An 18,765-nucleotide genomic window follows, 5' to 3' on the forward strand; every position below is an offset into this window, starting at 1 on the left:
CTTTTTGCCTCCAAGCAGAGTTTAATCGGCAGGTCTTCACCACTTTATCCTCTGACCTGACTGTGTTCTCCTACTGCACACCTCCACCTGACCCACAGCAGCTACACAACCTCACAAACGCACAGCTTCTGGGTAAAACCGCCGCAGAATATAAACAACGCATCTCCTTCCATTTTTTTTTTTTTTTTTTTTTTACAGCATCAGCGAGGTGGGCATGAACAGAATAAAAATGAGAGGATGAGAAAGAAAAGCAACCCTGGAGAGAGGCAGAGGGAAGGAGAGGAAAAGGACAAAACTTCAGGGGTGTCAAAGAGGAGAGGTGAAGAGGATGTGAGGAGGGAGGCTAATATGGACAGAGAAATGAATACAGAAATTTAAACAGGAAGTGAAGCGAGGTGGGAACTACTGATGAGGTCAACGAGGTCACAGGAAAGGAGGAGGGGAAAAAATGTAGCACAGGACTTGACAAGCAAAGCAATCACTATTGATCTGTCCCCTCAATCAATATGCTTTTTTAAAGTGTGTGTATTATTGCAGCTAGTTTGTGAGTCTTGCAAACTAACGCAGTGCTGTGGGCAGAGATGATTTTATATGTTTGTGCGTGTCATGAGACGCAGTCACGCCAAGGGTGCTGCTAACAGGATCATGTGGTATTTCTCGGGGTGATGTAGTGCATTCTGCGTGGTTGTTTGAGAGAGGCTGTTACTCCGTGGGTGGCCATGGCGATCGTATCCAAAGCAACAACAGAAAATGCAACTACACGTACCTCAGCCCGGGGGGAGGAGAAGAGGTCCGACTTTGGTGGTTTGACTGTTTTCCTAGAAGACAAAAAGGAACAGAGAGAGACGAAGAAGTCATATAAGTGAGCACTGTCTGTAGGTTTAATTAGAAAAGATGCATCCCTTGAGGTAACGCTAAAATTGCACTACTTAAGGCTTTTTGGAATCCAAAATGTCATCCTTGTGTCTGGCCTAGTCTGTGTATTTTTAGCCATGACAGCATCGCAGCTCCAAAGATGGCAAAGCTAGTCTCTTGGTGAGCCATCACTTTGCTCCAGACTGAGATATCTCATCAGATCCTCAGATTTTTCATCTACAGAAAACATGGAGCTTGGCACAGATATGGATGATTATCGAGATCTAAATTTAAATTCATCAGACTTTCGCACCATCATCAAGTCAAAACTGAAATTTACCCATCATACTACATACTAACATACTAAACTAGGATGTGAACATGCTACACATTATACCTGCTACTCAACAGCGTGTTAAAAATCCCCATCAGTCACGTACACATGGTGTTTTTTGGTATGCAAGAAGACAAACCAAGTGCAAACAAGCAGTCAGTGCCATAGCTGAGCATGTCTGCCTTGAAACTGCAGCGTTCTGATGACAGTTTCAAAAACACAGATTCAGGCTTCTACGGCTTCGTTCATGACAAACCGAAACCAATCTTGCCATTTTGCATGGGTTCATTTTTCTTCAGAAACAGTTTCTGGTTCCAGCGTGTTTGGCTGAATTACTACAATATTACAAGAGTCGTTGTAGAGTGTTTAAGCTGATGAAGGGCGGATGGAGTGAGAGGCAACATCTGCGTAGATCTGCGCATTTATAAAGGAAGCAAACAGTGTAGTGATATATCTAAATCACAGACATTTTGGGAGGCAGGTGCTCAGTGGGAAAAAAAGGGCACCTTGTGGGGCGTGTAGAACCACTGGCTGCCTTAATATACCAATGTGAGATCTGAAAAAATAAAAAAAAAATCAGGAACATATTTTCTGTGACAGCATTTATTTTAACATCTTAATAATAACACACAAAGGGCCAATAAAACATTGCACCGTAACACTGTGAATGACATGTAGCTCCCTTTCTTTGTCTCTCTTGATCCTTTCCCTTCTGGGCATGTTGTGATTGGTAAATTAAAAGAGATCAACAATATCAAGACTGATTCCTGACATTAGGCTACACAAGGCAGAAAGCTACTTTTTTTTGTCATTTAGCAAATAAATCACAGCAAGTGTTGCCTCTACCTAATTTAGGATAATAATAAACCTACACAAACTAATATTCAGATACTGATCATATGCTGTACCAGTTCACCAAATATCATTGGTTGTGTGGTCATCGTCTTCACATTATGTCGATTGATTCATTATTAAGGGTAGAGCTTGTAAGGCAGGCGGGCTAAAAAGGAGAGAGGGTCTCCAGGTGGCACAAGGTATGAGGTGTTCTGGTTAAAGAACAGGCAGCCAGACTTTCCAGGTTATTGGTATTTATTGCTGGATAACTCAAAAGGCTGTTGTACTATAGACAGCTGTGGCAGATAGCTGTGGTTCTGAAATATTACTAACAGGAAAAATAAATCAGTGACACATTTGCCATAAGTACAGCCACAGATTATAATAATTATACTGAGAAACAACATAAAATGCACATAAACACAATAGCATAAACTGCTAAATATTGTGTATGTCTTAGCATTTCAATCACATTAACTCACATAACATTAGCAACGCAACCAGACACGCGCTGACAGTTGGCAACGTGATTGGCTAATAGCTAAGCTAATGTCCGTCACATATAGGATCAATAACAATCAACAGGTAACAATGAACAGTGCATAATCACGGTATACACTGGGGGAACACAAGACCACTCACCTTTGGTCATTTACACACAGCACGTAAAGGAAAAACGCAACATGTATTCAGTCCGATCATGTGCACGGGAGAAACTAGTCAACAAACTGTTGCTGTAGAGGAAAACACGGCGCCCGAGGTGCGTTCAGGGACATTACGGAAAAAACATCAATATTCGATTAACTCAGCAAAGGAGGAAATGCACATATATAACACAATCCAGATAATATTCCAATCGAAATATGAGGGCTTTCTAACACGGACAGTTGGATAATTTAGGCACGGTTGTAAAGCGCTGCACGAGACAAGCTACTTCACTACAGAGACAAATAAACACACCGTGTGGCAACCAAAGCTTATGAACAGCACACTTGATTCATTTACATGTTACCTAGTTGGTGGTTATAATCAGGGTGGAGATGCCTGTGGGGTGTGAGGCTGCTGCAACGTGTGTGTGCATCTGTGTGTGTTTAATGAGGGCAAGGTGCAGTCGCTCTAGCACCACCTGGTGTCTACCTGTGCACGCCACTGATCTGAAGATATGAGATGATTGGGTTTTTTTAATATAAAAAAAAAACCTTCTAAAGATGTATACACAGACGAGTTTTTAGGGGTCAAAACAACAACCGGAGAGTCACTATAACATCACTGTGGGCACGTTAGCAAGCTTAGTATTTAGGCCAAAGCACTACTGTGCAGCCTCACAGATCCACTGACATGTCATCAGGTTAATCCACACAGAATGTCTGTTAATTCTCATTCATGTCATGGAGCAGATAGTATACTGTTTTATCAAATGTTGCATGTCCACACTGTCGACTCACAACTTTATATACACTCCCGTTCTAAGGGTTGGGGTCATCCAGACAATTTCATGTTTTCCATGAAAACTCACACTTTTATTCATGTGCTAACATAACTGCACAAGGGTTTTCTAACCATCAATGAGCCTTCCAACACCATTAGCTAACACAATGTAGCATTAGAACACAGGAGTGATGGTTGCTGGAAATGTTCCTCTGTACCCCTGTGGAGATATTCCATTAAAAATCAGCCGTTTCCAGCCAGAATAGTCATTTACCACATTAACAAGGTCTAAACTGGATTTCTGATTAATTTAATTTTATCTACATGGGAAAAAAATGCTTTTCTTTCAAAATTAAGAACATTTCAAACTTTTGAACAGTAGTGTAGAAGTGAAATTTTTAAGGATCTGCACTGATGGATTGGGCTCCTTATTTCAGTGTGAGCTTATTCACCCTTCTACGGTCAAATCATTGAAAAGATTTCTTACTGCTGAACCTACATGAAAACAGCTCTTATACTGTAAATTTCTGCTGTCAGTCATTGAAGTGAAGACAGTGTGTCTGGCTGCTCGCTTCTCAGCTCCTACAGCTGACAGACATGTTCTGACGATGGTTATGCCGCATTGAGGCTCGAGTCAGTGAAGATTAAACAAATCAGATGCTTCAGTAGTGTTTAATCGCTGCTTTTAAAATGGATTCCAAATGAGTTTTGTTTAAATACTCCAATGAAGAAACAAAGTGCACCATACTTTACATCATCTATAAGGATGAATACAATGTTGTCTTGGATACTAGATTAAAGAAATGTGATTTTTCTAAATCAGGAACAAAAACTATCTGATTCAGACCAATTAAAAGTTAATTTTTTTTACAAAATATTATCACATGTACAAAAGGAAAAAAAGAGAATGTTTCCCGTTGTTTCATAATGCACAAGAAAAGCTACAGAAAAGTGGCTCATTTAGTGTAGAATAATGAAACTATTTGATATTTGGCTCCAAGACAATGAGAGTATCAAATATGTGGCAACATCCAGGAGAGGAAATGTCACAGATTGTCGCAATGTTCCGGCACACAAACCAGTCATACTGTAAATCCACACAAATAAAGGGAGGTCGATGCGAGAGCAGAGGAAGTAATGATAATCTAACTTTGCATAATTTCCTGTTGAGAAAGTCATGCTGGTGTAACCTGACCACGGGGAAATGGACCAATCAGACGACTGAATAGCCGTTGTGAATGGGGAAGTGGACTGAAAAAAGGGTAATAAGTCTCGGTGGATTTTTTTTTTCAGTGCCAAATTTATGTACCTTGCCTCGTTCGCTTCCTCACTGCTTAGCTCCATTCATTCATGATGTGAGGGAGGAATACTAGGATAAGATGAGAGGCACTGAGGCAGCACTTATCTGCCAACTGGGACGCCATAACTCAGACAGCCTCGCTTTGATTTGACAACTATTTAAGCCTTCTTGTACAGCAGCCTCACCTGTCACTGGGCCAAAAGGTGCATTTAAAGTCCTGGTTTTGTCGAGTTCAAGACAATGCAGTGCTACACTTGTACATCTGTGTTTATTAATTTATATCAAGACACAACAAACTCCTACTTAACCTTTTGAGGATTAGTTCATACATCTAATTAAAATACTACATTAAATTCGTTGAATTTCAAAAGCTTAATGTTTTTTTATTTAGCTTTACACCAGATAGTTACATTTCCACACTGTTGATGATGTTAATCAAGCATGTGTTTTGAAGGAATACGATCATAAATATATCTTTAATTTATATTATATTCTGCAAGAGCAACATAGAAACACATATTACATTATACAGTGCCTATAAAAACTATGCATGCCCCTGAATAAGTTTTCCATTGTTATTGCTTCTCAGCATTGAATAAAGATCAATATAATTTTGCTTTTATGACAAAAAAGATTCTTTCATGTCAAAGTGAACACAGATTGCCACAAAGTAAGGTCGATAATTGGAAATATAAGTGAATTGTTTTCACCCCTTCGCAAGTCAGTCTCGGACATCTGGACGCTGAATTTTTAGCTCATTCTTCTTTGCAGAACTGCTCAGGGCTCACGAATGAAGAGCCCTTTTCAAGTCAAGCCACAAATTCTCTCTTAGATTGAGGTCTGAGCTTCGACTCGGCCGCTCTAGATTATTCCCCTTTTCGACGTTAAACCACTTCTGTTTAAATGTGTGGATACAGACTTATTTTTAGGCACTGTGTAAAGTGTTCTGATTAAAATATAATGCCTTGGGGTACTTCAGGCACAGCCCTGACTAGAATCAGTAGCTGCACTCAACCAGAGCAGTGACTCACTTGTTGGCTGTTTAGCGACCGACTGACAAGCAGAATTATTTTCATGCAGTTTTACATCTTTGCAATTAGAGCCTGACATTTCTCCTCGACCGCACACCTTTTATCTTCATTCCATCCCATTGCTCTAAAGCAGCCCCCTTCACCATCCCAACCTCCATCTGATAAGCAAATCTTCACCTCTTAAGATGTAGTATTTGTGCATGTGTTTGTTTTGGGTGATTCGGTCCACAGCAGACTCCACGTTGGTGATGGGATGCTTTGAAAGCTCCCCTCAAAGAACATACAACTGAATTGGCTAATTTAATATGTGAGATACACTTAGCTATTGTTACAGTCTCCTCTAGCAGACTCTATTAGCCTCATCTTCTCAGGAGAACATTTTATCACTTTTAAATGAATTCATAAATTTGGATTATTGTCTTTGAATTGTCATTATAAAGAGTCAAGGTGAATCTGCATTAGCTGTTAAGAAAGAATGCTTCTTGTGCGGGTACTTCTGACATGGCTAAGCTAAGATAAAGTGTAGTATTTTTCCAGCATTTGTCAGAGTGTCATTTAGGATAAATCCCTCTAAACCAGAACACCAGGTGTTCGATTCAACAGCTAATGTGTCCTTGAAAACTCAAGATTTCTGTCAAAATGTTCAGCCTTTTCAGTAAGAGCACTCATTCACTTTGCAATAAAGTCATTCTGGATAGGTGTGTGGGCTAAATTACCAATAATGGAAGAGAAAATAAACTTGTCTTATTGGAGTAAATACTGATCCACCAGTGAGTCGGAGGCAAGTGTTAGGCAAAGACAACCCTGACTGCTTTTTAGCACTAGAGCATCCTAACATTAATCTCTACTTGTATTGTGTTGAGCATTTGGGGCAACACATTACGTAGTGGATTGGTGTTACTACATCACAGTTGTCTGTAATTTAGGTAATTAATCACGCCACAGTTCTTTGTCAACGACAGTCACTAGTTCTATTTTTGCAGCAGTGTAGCCTACTGTCTATTGATTCCATTAGATGAGCGAGTGAGAATGTTCTCTGGGCTGGTTTCCATCATCTTTTCTGTTGACTTTGCAGTATTATTTTTCTAAGGAGCAGATCAGAATGACTTTCTGTATGCCCACCGTATCAGGGCATTTGTTTTCATACAGGCAGATGTAAAGTTTACATTATATGGTTCCAACTGCGTGATAATCCATCTCAATCTCATGTTGGAGATCAACGCAAAAATAACGTAATGGCTACCATAACAAATCACTTTCTGCAGGAAGTAGATAAGTAAAATAATGCATTACTTTGTAAACACACTGAAATGCAGAACCTGCCAGTTGTTTTCAACAAATAACCAAAATTCCACCATTTATCGAGACAAGAAGCTGCAAATAAAGGAACAACTTTTGGATTTTTGACTTTCTGACAGTATTTGAATTCATCTGTGACCTGCCATTCCTCCAGGAAACTGAGGCAAGCCTAAGATTAAAACTGTGATATTTCATCCAAATCATAATTTGCATGTCTCATTTTAAAAAGACTGACCAGATTCTGAAAAAAGAAAAAGAAATGTGCGCTCTTTGGCACAACCAAGCAGCCATGACTGACTCAGTGTAGAAACTTCTCAGCTGAACTTCAGGCTGTGTTAAATAAGGGACAAGTATGGAAACAAATTAAAAATGTGAGTAGTAATATATGTATTGTATGTAGAACCACTATGTTTTTCAGTTCTGGTACCACTCGTACAAATGTTGTGCCTGAAATTCAACTTTTCTTTATGATTAACGGTACCAAATCTTTGGTTTAATGTACAGCAGACACTTCTGAGTCCTTTCCACTTCTAGCCATTGTTGTGCTGTCTTTGAGAGATTCAGGACTTTATATAGCGGGGGAAATTGAGTCCACAGTGAGAGAAAATGTAACAAGAACAACAACCGTCCAAAAACTGTTTGGCGTTCGAAGAGATAAAAAGCAACAGGTAAAGAGCAAAATATAACTTTTTGTGGGCATCAATCTAAACACTGATTGTATTGCACAATATTTACTATACTATAGTGCTAAAAGTACACCAGCATCACTAAAATAGTAATGCCATATTTAATTTCTTTCCTGCATAACCTAATTTTTGGTCTAAATGACCTTCAGTATTCATTCACAGAGGGCATCGAGTTAGACACATTTTGCACAAGTCAAGTTTAAAGTTTTGAGATAGAATTATGTACAAAGTAGAAGGAAAGTGTAGTTTATCAGCTGTATCACAAAGAGACAACGACATGACATTAAAGTGCTATCATCTTCAACTGAGAACAGCTAAATTATTAAATATTTACAGAAATCTGCGTTTCCTTCCCAGGGACAAACATGCTTTTGGACTCCCACATTCATTCGACAAACTCAGTTTTCAGATGAAACCTGCACCTGTCTGCTCCTACTGCCTTCCTTTCAAATCCCGACTATTTCAGAAGATGAAATCTGCTCTTTAAAGGCCCAATGCTACAAGATTGGTATTAATTATGATCATTTAAAAAGAGCTTTAAACACAGCGGAGGCCATTTTTCTTTTTGGTAATCAAAAGGCATCTAATATTTCACAACCTAAGGACACAGTTTAACCCTGTAGGATAAATAGAAAATCTATTTATGGCACAAACACGTTCTCAGTGCCCAACAATGAACCTCCTGGTGCATCAGCTTTAAGCCTGATTCACTGAGGCTGTCACCTTTGCACCACCAAAGACTTTATATAACTGAAGTAGTGTCTATTCTGATATGAAACTCCAATTAATTTTTTTTTAAGACTGAAGATCTGCCTGTCTTGCTGCTGAGAGCTGTTTCCCCTGCAAATCAATCTCAAGTGATGTGAAAATGGTGAGATCTGACCTGGTGCTGAAGGAGTTCAGCTCAGTGTTTGGTGCTACAATTATTCAATCGCAGTTAGCAGGGAGTACAGTGGGGCTTACACTTTGCGTGTAGGTGGGCGGAGACGCCTGAGGGCTCGTGGTTGATGCTGACTGTCCTGGTCCGTCTGGTAGAAAAACATCCTGAGATCCTCGTCAAGCAGAAGCCACGGTGGCAGACCGAGCAACCTCTGAGAGGAGAGAGTGAAAGAGAGAGGGAGAATCAGGCAACGGTGGTGGACAAGGAAGGACGGAGTGAAACAGGATGGGATGAAAGATAGAGCGTCTGAAACGGAGGTCGGGGAAGAAAGGTGGAGACGGTGCTGCAGAAAGAGGGAAATCAGGCTGGATGATTAGAGATGTCATAGGAGACAAGAGGCGTGGAGAGAGAGTGGGAGTTTGGTGGGGAAGGAGAAGTAGGGTGGTGGGAGAGTCGAGCTGGAGGGGTGGAAGGAGAAGATGAAGGGAGGGGAGATGAAGTGAGAAACATTACGAGTGTAAGGCGAGCGAAGGCGAGATAGTGCGGCAAAATGAGAGCCACGTAGGTTGCGGGAAAAAAAGACTAAAGCAGAAAAGAGAAGTGAGTGAGTGGGAGAAAGAGAACCTGATCATGTTTTTAGCGATGGAGCAACAGTGAAACATGTCAAAAGTCCCACAACTACAGTCAGTCAGACGTGATGTGGGCACAGGGCAGAGCAAACAGAAGAGAGCAGCAACGCCTACGTGTTGAGCTCCATCTGCAAACTACTGCTGAAATATCCGAGTCAGTGCTTATCCACCTACAGCATCGTTCAGCCCACTAAGTTGTAGGCTACTGCACTGCACGCAGCAGAGGATAGCAAACATGCCAAGAATGCTTTCCTTTTTAGCAAATGAAAAAAAAAGCCTGCACAGTGCACAAAATGAAATGAGATTACCTTCATGTACGTGTTGAGCTCAGGGATTCTGCTCTCTGCAATCTCCCTTTTGTGTCCAATGAAGACTTTTCCTACAGAGAAACACATGTTGGCCATTAAAGGGGTGCAGAAAAAAAGCTGCTAGTGGTTTACAAGTTTACAGGATTCACAAGCAAGACACACCACAAATATGCATAGTAAATCCGCAATAGCAGTATATGGTATCTCTAAAAAAACAGAATGTAAGCATGGATATCTGTTGTTGTTTTTGATCTGGTGAAATGGAAATCTGACTGAATCTAACATGTGGTTTATAAAATTTCACTCATGGTCAAATGTGCATCATAAATTTCATTTTGATGACTGCATTTAGGGGCTGCACAGTGGCTCGGTAGTCACACGGTTAGTACTTTCGCCTTGCAGCTAGAAAATCCTAGAGTCCCGGCCTTCCTGGGATCTTTCTACATGGAGTTTGCATGTTCTCCCTGTGCATGCGTGTTTACATGCGGGTTTTCTCGGGGTGCTCTGGCTTCCTCCCGCAGTCCAAAAACATACATCCATCCATTCTCTATACACTGCTTTATCCTCACTAGGGTCGCGAGGGGTGCTGGAGCCTATCCCATGCTGAGGTTAATTGGTAACTCTAAATTGTCCATAGGTGTGAATGTGAGTGTGATAGACTGTTACCTGTCCAGGTAAATCCTGCCTTCACCCTAAGTCAGCTGGGATAGACTCCAGCCCCTCACGACCCTAATGTGTATCGATAATGGATGGATGGACTGTGCTCAGTCATACTTTTTACTTTTTATTTGTGAGAAACCACACACGAAAGCCAAAATCATCACAGGAGCAGAAATGCACTAGATTTACAGTGGCTGTTAGCTCATTTCCATTCATTCTCAAGTGCTAGCCAATCTAAAATACAAATCATATCCAAGGTAGTAACTAAAAATAAGGTGATATTATTGTCGTATACATGCACAGCCTTCAGTCCCACACAGCACATAGAACACACACAAATGCTTCCCCATTCAATCCCTACTTTACGCAGTATCACAGCAGTAGGTGTGGTTACTAATTTAGTCCCAAACCAGACAAATGCTCCTCTAAAAAACACTTCCTTCCTAAGAATGTGGACATATTACCCTTCAGCCCTAATATCACACCAAGTCCAGTCAAAAGTGATGAGGCGCAGCTCAGACTCCTAGCGCTCTAAATCAGTCTCCAACAATTCATCCAAGGCCGTCCAACACTGCTGTTAAATCAGATTTAGCACAGTCTTAATGACCCTCAGCCACAATGCTCAGCGCTCTCTTTGCTCTCAGTTTCTCTCATCTCATTCACTCTGGAGTACGATACCTCACTCAATCACTCGCAGACTCGAATTCACCCATTTACTCACTCACAGGTGAATAACTCACTCATCCGCTCACCTCTCTTCATCTCCTTCAGCTTTATTGAGTTCACTGCTGCTTTGACCTTGAATGCATCTATTACCGCATGACTCAAAAACCTTCATATGAGATCCCCTCGTATAAATAGCACATGTCATTTACAGGTGATATTAAAGGCAGCTGAAGAGTAAAAAAAAAGACAAACACTGAGTCTGACAATAAGATTATTTACCTCTCATTAATCGGAAAGTCTTCAGTTTCCTCAGCCAGACCTACATCCTTTTCCATTATTTCCATCTGGCTGTATACCCATCACCCATCCTCCCTTGTCTCCCTCCACGGCCCCCTGTCTTTCTTATTCCCTTTCCATCCTGATGAGATCTGGCACTGCAATTAAACCCATCAGATCTAATATTATCCAGCAGACTCCTCAGCGGCAGATGCTAAATCAGAGTTTGTAGTAAAGTAGAACTTTCCCGATATAGCAAGCGACAATGTGAAGCACAGCCTTAAGAGCTAGAAAGACGGTAAAAATTTCACAATAAAAGCTTTGGTTCTTAAGTAGGAGTAAAAATATAGCTGCTGTCAAACAGAACTTAAACTAATTTAACTCCTATTTTGTAGCTGGTTACTTTTAAGCATTTGAAATGTGACAGAACAGACATTGTGACAGACTGCAAATGTGACAAGGTGCTTGAAAAGATAAAGGAGCATAAGATAAAGTGGCTTTAGTGATACAACTGTCGGTACGTATTTGTGCTTTTAGTCTATCAGGCATGCAACACAAACAGGAAAAGTCAGGACAGATAAGACACACAGAGCAGGACAGGAGGGACAGCAAAAGCTTTGTTTAAATGGACCTGACAAGACAACACCACTAAAAACACAGTATCAGTAATACGGTCCACTAGTTCCTAATGCACGGTTAAAGAAGACTCCTTTAATTCCAATACATAGAAATCTGATCAAACACATAAATACAGATTAATGCATGTTCTAAAGACGGCAAGTGTTGAGGGAGAAATCAAGCACCTGAAGCACTGAAACACTTTTTTTTCCTAAAACAATGTTAGCAGCTTTGGGGAAGAAATATCTCAACAAAATCCTGTACAGAAATTCACGATCCCCACAAGACAAACCCTCCTGGCTTTGCTGATCTTTGACTGTCGACTGCCCAGATTTAGGGAAGTATTTTTACATCTACAGGACAGATTGGCTGACATTGTAGTACAAACCTTCCCCTCAGGATCAGCTGTAATAACTTTGGGGATCCTCCGACTTTGCATCTAGTGCCAGCAGCAAGGTCTCAGCGACTTGCTCGAATACTTGGTGGTTTATGAACACAGTCCTACGACTCTACTGCAGGGTCAACAACACACACTTTGGCAGCGAAATATCAGTTTTCTGGTTCCATCTCACAACGTCAAGCTTCCCAAACAAATCTATTGCTAAATAAGAGGAAGCCTCAAAGCTACTTATTTCTGAAGAGACTGCTATACTTCATCCATCCATCCATTCTCTATACACCGCTTTATCCTCATTAGGGTCGTGGGGGGTGCTGGAGTCTATCCCAACTGACTCGGGCGAAGGCAGGGCACACCCTGGACAGGTCGCCAGTCTGTCACAGGGCTACATATACAGACACACAATCACACCTACGGGCAATTTAGAGTCATCAATTAACCTCAGCATGTTTTTGTACTGTGGCAGGAAGCCGGAATACCCGGAGAAAACCCACGCATGTACAGGAAGAACATGCAAACTCCATGCAGAAAGATCCCAGGCCCACCCCGGGATTTGAACCGGGGATCTTCTTGCTGCAAAGCGAAAGTGCTAACTACTACACCACTATTGAGAGATGGCCATCTCTCAATTGTACAGAGTCCTTCAAAAAAATCCTGGATCCAGACGGTGATCCGGATCACCTCCAAAATCTAATCGATTGTTACTTTTGCTCTTCCGGACATTCTGTAAAAATTCGGTGAAAATCCGTCCATGACGTTTTGAGTTATGCTGTTAACAAACAGACAAACAGACAAACTCCGGTGATTACATAACATCCTGGCGGAGGTAATAAGCATGTTGAAAGAAAGAGTTGTGAACACATGGACCAACTTCTATAATTACAAATAACTCTAAATTAACTGACAGAGACACAGATCAGTCAGGACTTAATGGCAAAAACTCTTTTTTGTAGACGGGTGAGCCGTCACACAGATTCTCAGTCAAATCCTCTGTTACACAGCAGATATTTTCAAGTTGAGATCCTTCACAGCTGTCAGGATATCAGTTTACTGGAAGAGTCTCATGTGTTCCCCGTGTTTTTTAGATTCTCATAGAAGCATTACAATGACAGTTATCAATAGATAAGAAGCTTTGCATGAAAGATATTAGGTTCATAATGTAAAGGCACTGAAAGTTTATACATTAGTGTGCTGAAATACTCTTTCCCATTGTATTCATAACGTGACTATTAAGGCAGCAGCCGTGATGTAGAATCACTGCAGAGATGCTGTGTAAATATGAGACTGACCAATTAGATCTGTTCAACACTGACTATACGTCAATAGCTAAACTAAAGCCTGTGAATCAATAGAAATAAATCTTTATGTAACTTAAGTACCAGAACAGTGCACTGCAATTTGACACACACACAACACACACACACCTCGCTCTGTCCTCATCTCTCCCGAATCAATGGTCCGAGACACCCATTCAAAGCCTTCAGGCGTTTTTTTGGGGCAGATTGTTTGTTTCCAGCCTCCCATAATCAATGCAGAGACTGACGGCCGCTCCCAGACAGACGGACTTATGGGAGAACAATGAGCTGAATAAACCTGGAGCCACCAGGCAGATAAGGACAGGAGGACAAACACGGCAGCACATTCAGGGACCGAGGCCTGAATATACTGTATGCTGTCAGATGGAAGTCTTGCAGTGTTAAAGTTTATCATGTTTTATTTAGATTTTAAGGACTAGATTGTCCTTTGTGTGCCAATAAGTAAATCTTGTATAACACAAGACTAAATAAGATTAAACCTGCACATTGAAAAACCTTAAACTGCTACAATTATGGATCCTTTTTTTAATCAACGCCATGAACGGAGACTTTATCTGGGAAATAAGGTGACTTTGTGAGACCTCTTGCTTCTCTCTGAGCTCTAAAAATCCCTCCTCAGTGTTGGTCTGGTTATTGAACTCACTGACTTTTCCTAACTTAAAGGTTCTGTTTGACTGTGGCGGCATTTCTTCCCAAAGCTTAATCTTCTTAAATAGCAGCTCACTTGCATGGATTTTTCTTTCTTGGACCATATATTACTAAATGTCTAGACGTGTTCTGTTGGTTGTATTTTATTCTTCTCTCTTTGTACTTATGTACCTCAGCTCCTTGTCAACTTAAACCATTATACTCCAGTGTTGTTCCCAGTAGCTAGGCAGAAAGAAACATATTTACATTCACTAAAGGTTCACTATTTGAAATGGTTTATTGTGCTAGATTTACCATAAATAATGCATGTTCTCTGACATAAAAAGCAATCAAAACTCTACAACTGTCTACTCATTACCTCATCTTTAAGACTTTAGGCGTCCCTGTAGCTTACGAGACACAAATACAGATGTGTGTTGGAGAACGTGCACAGCAAAAAGGTGAATCAGAAGTTAAGAGTATGACCAGCAGATGTAACTAAAACGAGTTTGCTCTAATTGTCTGCATAACTGCTCACATTATAAAACTGTGACACTTTCTCTGTGAGCAGGACAGCATTAAAGAAGTCCCAGCTACTTTAAAATATAGAGTATAAAGACTTTTGCCTGTAGAACTTCATATAAAATCAGTGAATGAAGACGTTCTTATCTATTTAAAGACTTTACAGTGACTAAATTATGAGCTGTGACATGAGTAGCAGAGCCTGGTTGACAAAAAGGTTGACAAAAACATGTGCTCCCATGAGGCTGACCTGCCAAGCTGGTGGACAGTCTGCACTACAGCCGATCGATCCATTTATTGGCCCGTGTTATTGGCTGATCTTTGTCTGTCATAGATATGTCGGCATTAGCACGTAAGCTGTCCGACATAACAGAAAAGGATGCGTGGGGTAATTTAGAAACATTACCAATGCATCCTTAGTCAAAGCACTGTCTGCAGCACATGTAGCAGAGCACCCCAGCTGAGCAGATGGTGATGGAGAGTCAAGTTTTGCCTTCATGGCAAGGTGCTAAGCAGCTCGTGAAATACACTGCATGAATGCTGAACAACAACCCTATGAGTCTCCCTTTATATCTGGCAATACATTGCCATCAGAATTTCTTACACCCTGAATTTGTTATCAGCCCAGAAACTCCGGTACGGTCCGGTTCTAGTCACCATGCTGTCATTCGCACTTAAGCAAATTCAGCATCTTGTTATCGTCTGTGCTCGGGTATGATGGTAATGGCATTGGGGCAGGATCGGGGCTTGTTAGAGATTTTAATGGGAACAGCAGGGTGATGTGGTCTCCGTCCAGATTAAAACAATATCTGAAAGTCAAGATAAGCTCATCTGCACGGTGGCAGATGCTTTTTTTCTTTCTATGAGAGCACGAACACCAGTGATTCTGCAGAACCCTGGTATCGAGTGGCAGCTAATTTATGGTAAAAACAGTCAACTAAGATAGAGGAAGCTCGGGTTGCTGCATAAAAACGATGTTTGGGTTGTCATCTCCTTACGTTGCCACAACAAAAATGACTGGATGAACCTCCCATCTCCTCCTTAAAGCCTTCCCCTTCATCATCACTCTTTTTCCTCTAGTTAGTCTCTGCATTTTCCCCTGTGGCGGTCATCTGTCCTTCCATCCATCTGCTCTTTCCTGATTACTCTGAATGTCAAACGCTTTGAATTATACTTAATGCAGTCTAGTCATCAATAGATTTAAACTGACCTCCTCCGTGCCACTTTGATGCCTGGTGTTGCTTCTAATGCATGACACTTGGCTACAGATAAGTCAAAAGATAAGAATACTGTTTCAAAAAAGACTTTGCGAGAAGAGAAATGTGGTTCATTGTGTTCAGCAGAACAAATGTTTTCGCCTCAGTCAATTTTAATTCAGCTGAATTAATATTTTAAGAGCAGATGTCATGCTTCAGTTGGCAGATATCTCACTGGAGAACCTGAGTTGTAACGCAGCATTTCAAGTTCCACATTATCATGCAGCAACAGGTGCCCAAAATAGCATCACTACACCCTTGTGGCTCACATTCAATTGGATTTGCATATTATCTGAGTGTGAGTTCACGCCAAACTTGGGTTAAATTGTAATCAAATCCACAAGGGCCACAACAGTAATTATTCTTCGCAATATCCTCCTTGATCTCATCTACAGCTAATGTGTTTTTTGAAATTCATCAAGCAAATCCAATCGTGCCTCAGTCCACTCGGAATACTTAGAGACAAAACTAAATCCATGTCCAACGCAACTAGCAGCCGATACGGACGCTTTTAAAAGCGTGTTGAGATGGGTTTCACTTCTTGCAGCCACAGGGAGGAGATTCAGCCAGCTGTCACCGTAAACCTCAGCCTGCTGCTCTCCATATGCATGAAGCCGAGCAGAATGAGAACGCATCTGAAGGTGAAGGTTACAGAGTGACGAGGCAGAAAGGAGGCACTAAAATACAAACTTCTCTCTGTAATGAGTCAGCAGCTGAGCCCTGATGCAGCAAAATCACTGTTCTCACACTGGTACTGACAGCAGACTGTCGATTTTACTCTTTTCACTCAACATGCCATCATTATCAACATAAATTTAACTATAACCGAACTATATTTCTGACAGTAAAGATCTGTACATAAACTGGCCAAACGTTTGTCTGTTAAAAGATGACACTGCAGAATCTGACCCAGATTTAACTTGTCAGTCAAACCACTTCCTCCAAATTCAGCTGTCTCTTCACAACTCATGCTGCCAACTAAACAACTTCAAATATCTGGAAATCACGGGTTGTGACTGTTTTGCATCGTTTGGGTCAGACATCTCTTCCTGTCTGTCAGACTTTGAAGTGTCACCATCCAAATTAAAGGGCGTAGTTCATCGTCTACTGAGCTGCAGGCCTTTGGCAAACAAGCATTTGAACAATGTGAAACGTGACACCGTGCTGCATTCGGAGTCTGCGTGCCGCTGCAGTTATCAGCGCTGTGAACACACACCTGGAAGAGAAGGCAGGACGCAGGTGTTGGGAGCAGGCTTGTCCGGGTCTTCGGGACAGTATCTGCCCTCCAGGATCTGATGGAGGTTGAAAAATTCTCTGTACCTCCTGTAGATCAGATACTTACTCCCTCCTTTAGTCTTCACCTCGATCACAAACATCTGGCAGAGAAAGGGAGACATGAATGAAACAGAAAGAGAAAAACTGAGCTCAGCCGCACAGCATACTCACAAAGTAGTCGATGAAACCCTTCTTCTCCTCGATATCAGCAATAGTGGCACTGATTGGGATGTTGTGAGGGAGCTGATCAAAGTCACTGAGCAACAGAGACAGATTAGAATTAGAATATTTTCTGACAGACATTTCTATCACTTCAAAAAGAATTTAGAAGCATCATTCAAGAAAAAAACTTCCATAGGAGGCTCCCTATCTGTATATTTAGGCTTTCTTTTTCAACATGACTCGTTCTAATGTGTATGCTAGACGCAAAACAAAAGTGGAACTTTCAAAAACTTCTCCACCACAGAGCAGAAATTAACTTCACAAGCACAACACTTCTGCAAACAAGCCAGCCTGCAGTTTCATTACCCTGTTATGTAACAAAACCTGACAATATGTTGTAAAATGAAGTGCACCAGGCAAAGCGACGTTAGCACAAACTACACTGCTTGTTACAGATACTTTGACTACAGTTTTACGCACAGCTACTGATACAGACTCTTAAGGAGGTGATTTTACAGACATCCAGAGACGCACACTCACCTTTCATCTCGGAGCTGCTGCAGAGACATGATGTTGGCACAGTGTTGGCTGCAGACACACGGAGAAAGTTCAACTTTTACGCAGAGAAAAAGCGCTTCGTCCCGCAGAGTTGCTGGTGAAGTGGAGACGACGCTCGCACAGACCGACCGTCTGCGTCTGGGAAGGTCTGAAGGCGCAACAGTGCGGAAATATGCAAGAGGAAGCGAGAGTTCCCTATAAAAGCTGAGATGCGTTCATTTGGCGCAACAGATGTCAGAGAGGGCGGGGAAACCTCACGAAGCACATGAAGTGACACTTTCTAGTAAGATCAAATAAGGTGTCCAAAGAAATGCAGAATTGTAAATGCGTTCATGGGCCAGTCCAGTCAAAGTATTATACAGCTTCACTTTTCCCACATTTTGTTTTGTTACAGCCTCATTCCAAAGTTGCTTTAAAAAACATTTCACAAAATTCTACACACAACACCCCAAAATGACAACGTGAAAAATGTTTTTAGACAACTTTGCAAATGTATTAAAAACAAAACACACAAATACCACATGTATATAAGTATTCCCATCCTTTGCTATGAAACTCCAAACTGAGCTCAGATGTGTCCTGTTTCCACTGATCATTCTCAAAATGTTTCTACAACTTGATTGGAAACGCACACACCTGTCTCTATGAGGTCCCACTGCTAACAGTACATGTCAGAGCACAAACCAAGCCATAAAGTCCAACAAACTGTCTACAGAACACCAAGACAGGACTGCATCAAGACACAGATAAGGGGAAGGTTACAGAAACATTTCTGCAGCACTGGAAGTTCCTTGGAAGAAGCACAGTGACCTCGATCATCAGCGAAAGAAGTCTGGAACCACCAGTAC

The 18,765-nt window shown here is 41.3% G+C and overlaps 2 protein-coding genes across 2 annotated transcripts in view; one reads left to right on the top strand and one right to left on the bottom strand.

Annotated features, from left to right (window-relative positions):
* Positions 1-18,517, bottom strand: part of ncf4 (neutrophil cytosolic factor 4) — a 42,815-nt gene extending 24,298 nt beyond the window's left edge. The window contains 6 exon segments of the mRNA XM_051946113.1: positions 767-818; positions 8,731-8,858; positions 9,585-9,655; positions 17,139-17,298; positions 17,369-17,453; positions 17,900-18,517. Coding sequence (XP_051802073.1) covers positions 767-818; positions 8,731-8,858; positions 9,585-9,655; positions 17,139-17,298; positions 17,369-17,453; positions 17,900-17,928 — 525 coding nt within the window. The 5' untranslated portion in view covers positions 17,929-18,517.
* pvalb7 (parvalbumin 7) overlaps positions 1-18,765 on the top strand; it is a 61,965-nt gene that overhangs the window by 12,501 nt on the left and 30,699 nt on the right. The gene's annotated exons all lie outside the window — the stretch shown is intronic.

The sequence above is a fragment of the Acanthochromis polyacanthus genome, chromosome 3 (assembly GCF_021347895.1).
Source record: "Acanthochromis polyacanthus isolate Apoly-LR-REF ecotype Palm Island chromosome 3, KAUST_Apoly_ChrSc, whole genome shotgun sequence".
NCBI lineage: Eukaryota > Metazoa > Chordata > Actinopteri > Pomacentridae > Acanthochromis > Acanthochromis polyacanthus.